General features: G+C 34.4%; 1 protein-coding gene across 1 annotated transcript; it reads left to right on the top strand.

Moving 5' to 3' along the window:
• Positions 1 to 4,114: 4,114 nt before the first annotated feature.
• Positions 4,115 to 5,053, top strand: LOC110311727 (olfactory receptor 7A40). The gene has a single exon (XM_021185225.2). The coding sequence runs from the start codon at positions 4,124 to 4,126 to the stop codon at positions 5,051 to 5,053; it is 930 nt and encodes a 309-aa protein (XP_021040884.1). The 5' UTR covers positions 4,115 to 4,123.
• Positions 5,054 to 5,499: the final 446 nt, after the last annotated feature.

Raw genomic sequence — 5,499 nt, 5'->3', positions numbered from 1 at the left:
TCCAGTTGATACATCTACATCATAGCTCTAACATCTCTGACTTGGAGAATATTATAGAAAATGGTGTAGAGAAGTTCTAATAGCCAAAATACCAGAAAGTCTGCTGTGAAATAGTCTTTCTAGAAATGGCTATGTGAACAAAGCCAGAACAATGGAAATATCAATAGACATGCTTAGGTGGGATGTGGGAAAAATACCACAGGGTCTCACTCTTAGACAAAGAACTACAGATAACTAATAACTGCTGAGAAGGCAAATTAGTTTCTCCCAGGGATGAGTCCCCTGTTGGTTATCCAATTTACAATGTCCAGCTCTGAAACCACACAAACAACAACAATAACAAAAATTCAACAGTTGCATTTATGTATTGTGCATATATAAAATATATGTAATAATAATAAAAATAGGCTATCAAATCAAGAATGAAAGGTATGGCAGGTATTGAAGGGGGTCTCTGGGAGGGGTTGGGGTACAAAAGGAAAAGAAGAATGTGATGTAATTCTACTTTACTTAAAATACGTTTTTAAATGTTAACAAATTCAGGTAAACTGAAATTACACATCTTTTCTCATCATAATGCAATAAAACTTAAACCAATAACAAAAGAATCTCTAGTAATTAAACAAACACAAGGAGATTAAATAACATAATGGTTGAGTCAAAGAAGAAATCCAGAAAGGAATATAAAGATTCCTGTAAATAAACTAAAGTGCAAACTACATAACAAAACCTCTGCCACAAAAACAGTTCTAAGAGGGAAATATAGCACTATATGCCTAAACTAAAAAATAATAAGGACACGAATAAGTATTTTAATGATACAACTCAAGACTTTGGAAAAACAAGAACAAACTAAATCCACATAGAGTAAACAGAAAGGAAAAGCAAAAATAATAGGAAAACATTAAAACATAGAAATAAAGATAACACAAAGAACCACAGGTCTAAGATCTGGTTCTTTGAAATGACCAATAAAATCAATGACCTCTGACATAATGTTATTTCATTTAGTTTCATAAGTCTAATGTTAGTCCTCATGGTTGTGTATGTTTTCTTTAAATATTTTCAGTAGTGGTGGCTTAAGTGTGATTAATTTCTTGTGTTTCTGAACATATCAGTTCTTGATTGATTTGAAATATAGTAATTTCCATCACATTAATTTCCATGCCATATATCTAACTCTTTGCCTGCTTTGTTTGAGCTTTGTGACTATAGTGAAAAGTGTTGAGGGCTTCCTCTTCTATAATATTATAATTGTTTTTTTAAAGGGACAACGAAGCAAAGAATTGTAGTGATTATGATTTGGAAAAAAAAAAAGCGCAGGTGACCCCCTTCTTTTTAGGCAAGAATAATAAAATTTGTGGAGGTACTAAAAACTGTATACCCAGATCAAGTCAAGGCTTTGGAGGACTCATGAGACCTATTCATGTAATAGATAGAAAACAAACATGAAGCAAGGATTAGGCCAGAGTGATGTTATGCTTTTACTTTTGAAAGGTAGACTAATACATAGAGATGAATAAATGAAGTCTGGTTTGCCTAACATTTAATCAGATGTCTTGGGAACAGAGACTCCACAAGAAACACATATTTCAATGAAAAGCAAAGTCCCATAGGAAAATTATGTAATCAGGTCTGGAGATGACAAGAGGGAAATATACATAATATGCAGATACACAGACCTTTAAGTACCTCTCCTGTCTTTGTCTCCACATATGCAACACTGCTGTGGACAGAACATTTCCGTTTTCTTAAGGGTGTTCAGCTATCTTGGAAGCTGATTCATGACCCCTTCCTGCTGTCTTCGAACTATTTTCAGTCCTTATATTCAACTATCCAGGGGAAAAATTAGATTTCCAATAAGGGTTTTTTCATCCAGCAGCCCTATCCAGGTGAGTCTGAGGGCTCTGCAGGTGTGACAGAAGAGAGACCAAAACCAGAAACACTTACAAGGTCACCTGGCCAGGAGCTTACAGTTGTCAGCAGCAACTTACATACTTAACTGATTAATCCATTGATGCAGTCATCTGAAGATAATGGGTGTTGTTAGGATCTTAATAATTAATTTGCTGATATAGAGTATTTCATTAAATGGGGAGGAACACACGATAAAGTGAGATGATCCCCATCTCTGAGATGAAACAACAGTTTGCTTAGCTTATACTTAACCTATGCCACATAGATTTTAGTTTAGCTTTTTCTATTTTGTTGAATATCTCCCTCTTCTTACTATTGAGTTTTTGTGGCATTGCAGATAATTTTGTTCATGAAATCTACATGTGGATATTTTTAAATGTTCTTTCAGAATGTATGGTTTGTTTTCAAAGAGTTTTTACTTCAGCTTGTAATATGTCTGCTAGAGAACCGATATTATCTTACTCTAGATTGAATCATATATCCAAGTAGTTATTTAAGTGCACTGAGACTCAATTCTCAATTAATTTAATAAATAGTTACTGAGCATGTAGTATGCACCACAATGTTTAAGAAACATGATATTCAATTATTTTTAGATCACTTCAAGTTCAGTTATCAACTCCTCTTGAAAACATTAGAGGAACTATGGGGACTACATATGCTCTTTCAATCAATGTTACTATCCTACTTAATTTTGTTTAGCACAAATGATTTAGAGTAAATTAGTTAAATATGACCTTACTCCACTGCAATTACTTTTATTATATAATATCTCATTTTAAAAGCCTTATTCCATATAATACAAACATATTTCTCTAACTGTGAAAATAGAAATGAGAACAAAACAGAATACTTCTCACTTGGATATTTAGTTACAATTTCAATATGAAGCACACTTGAAAATGTGCATATGATGCAATGCCCTCAGGGATTAGGCATATTCAGTAGTTTGTTCTGATGGGTACACAGAATCTTATATAAGATCATGTGGAGAAGATTTGAGACTTTGATGATACCTGGCACAATTATAATGCTTCAATATTGTTTATCCAAATAGACAAACTTTGAAAGTCCACAATAAGACAGAAAATATCTCTATGGGGAAATCGGGGTCTAACCTGCTATTGTCTTCCTATAATCTTGGTGCACTCCACAGAATCATGCACACTAATGTTTCACTGTGGAACCTAACACATTTTAATTACAGAAGTTGAGTAAACTACTAGTTTTCAGAGGTTGAGGAGTGGGAGTTGAGGGGTAGGAAGCTTGAGTAGTATGTTAGGAAGTCACAGCAAGACATGAGAAGATCATGCCCTATTTTGCACACAGGGATAACTGTAGCTAATGAATCACAAACTTCAAAGTATCTAGAGGGGAAATACCTTAAAGGTTTGAACTACAGGAATTCATGTTGGTAAATATATGAAGTATGTAGACTAGGTTATTATGTCATGTATACATGTATCACAGCATTGTATTGTATAATTGGACATATTGAATTATTGTGTATAAGTTAAAATTCAAAATAACCTTGAGTGGTGTGGGAAACAATTTTATATTTAATTCACATGATGTCTTCTTTTCTCTCTGCATTTTTTTTCACCAAATGGAAGCTCAACCTGTAAGTATGTGAGCACCAAATTGATAAAATAGTTTATCTTTTGAGAAGTTGTTTTTATGTATTATTGTTTTGTGACTCCTCAAGGGATCATACAGGGTTTGAAATGCAGCTCGAATAAAGAAAGTTTTTCTTCCTTTCTGTCTCTCAGGAACCACTTGAGCTAATTAGAAAATATTACTCCCTGGAGACTTGATATTTTAAAATCTGTATCTATCATTGTTTGTGGAACTAATGTATTATGTTTAGTTAATCACTAGATAGAAATGATCATAGTAAAATATAATCTCAGGAGTATATATAGAGCAAAACCAATATTAAATTGTATTTCCAACTATAACAAAGAATCCATTAAGAACATATATAATACAAGTCTTCTGGGGTAAGGGTTAGAGTGAGATGATAGTTCTAAATAAGTCATACCATGGAATGCCCTATAAAGCAATACGCTCATACACAAAGCAGGAGTTACTGTCCTAACAATACGGTATAAACTACAGTTTTTCTGTCAGGTTAATGTTGCATAATGTTTTATTTAATAATGGAATTACATCAGGTTCCTTTCTCCTTTTTAGGTGTATTAGCTATATGGAGTTGAAAAATGACACACAAATTTCAAAATTTATTCTCCTGGGAATTTCAGAGGATCCTCTATGGCAACCCTTCCTTTTTGGACTATTTTTGTTCATGTACCTGGTCACTCTGCTTGGGAACCTTCTCATTATCATTGCCACCATAACAGATTCCCATCTTCACACACCCATGTACTTCTTCCTTTCCAACCTGTCCTTTGCAGACATCTGCTTTACTTCTGCTAGCATCCCAAAGATGCTAGTGAATATACAGACAAAGAACAAGGTGATAACCTACGAAGGTTGCATTTCTCAAGTATTCTTTTTCATACTATTTGGAGTTTTAGATAACTTTCTTCTAGCTGTGATGGCCTATGACCGATATGTGGCAATCTGTCACCCTTTGCACTATATGGTCATCATGAACCGCCGCCTCTGTGGATTTTTAGTTTTGGGGTCTTGGGTCACAACAGCATTGAATTCCTTGCTGCAAAGTTCAATGGCACTGCGGCTGTCCTTTTGTACAGACTTGAAAATTCCCCACTTTGTTTGTGAGCTTAATCAACTGGTACTACTTGCCTGTAATGACACCTTTCCTAATGACATGGTGATGTACTTTGCAGCTATACTGCTGGGTGGTGGTCCTCTTGCTGGCATCCTTTACTCTTATTCTAAGATAGTTTCCTCCATACGAGCAATCTCATCATCACAGGGGAAGTACAAAGCATTCTCCACCTGTGCATCCCATCTCTCAGTTGTTTCATTATTCTATTCTACACTCTTAGGTGTGTATCTTAGTTCTTCTTTTACACAAAACTCACACTCAACTGCACGAGCATCTGTTATGTACAGTGTGGTAACCCCCATGTTGAACCCATTCATCTATAGTCTGAGGAATAAGGACCTAATGGGAGCTCTGAGAAGACTCTTCAGAAGGAAGTCATGAGAGATACATTTATCAAGAAATGCCTATAGTCTGGGTAGCAAAACTGGCATTGCAACTCTTTAATCAAATAAAAAAAGAGAATTCCATCTTTCCACTTACTTCCTAGAGTTTTGATCTCTTTCAAATGCTTTACTGATTTTCTGTAACATCACTAGTGGGTTTTTTCTTTTCTTATACACAATGGTTTCCAATTTTCCAGTATTCTTCCCAGTATCATGTCAGAAGCAATTTGTAGATCCTCATTTATTTTACATAACCACGTTGTGTGCTAATACTATGGAATAAACTATAATTAATGAAGTCCATGATGTAATCTTAATATAGAAGAATTTCTACAACTGTTTTTTTTTACTGGTTTTATATTGTTGTGTTAACTATTCTTACAGTCTAGACTTCAATGTCACAGTAATTTGTATTTGTGTAAGTTCATAATCCTGATTAGGACA

Source organism: Mus caroli, unplaced genomic scaffold, assembly GCF_978045245.1.
Source record: "Mus caroli unplaced genomic scaffold, Mus_caroli_1 scaffold_17, whole genome shotgun sequence".
In the NCBI taxonomy this organism is placed as follows: Eukaryota; Metazoa; Chordata; class Mammalia; order Rodentia; family Muridae; genus Mus; species Mus caroli.
This window is presented reverse-complemented; position numbering and strand designations above follow the sequence as displayed.

Coding starts and splice junctions, on each gene's coding strand:
- LOC110311727 (XM_021185225.2), top strand. CDS start 4,124: ATGGAGTTGAAAAATGACACACAAATTTCAAAATTTATTCTCCTGGGA.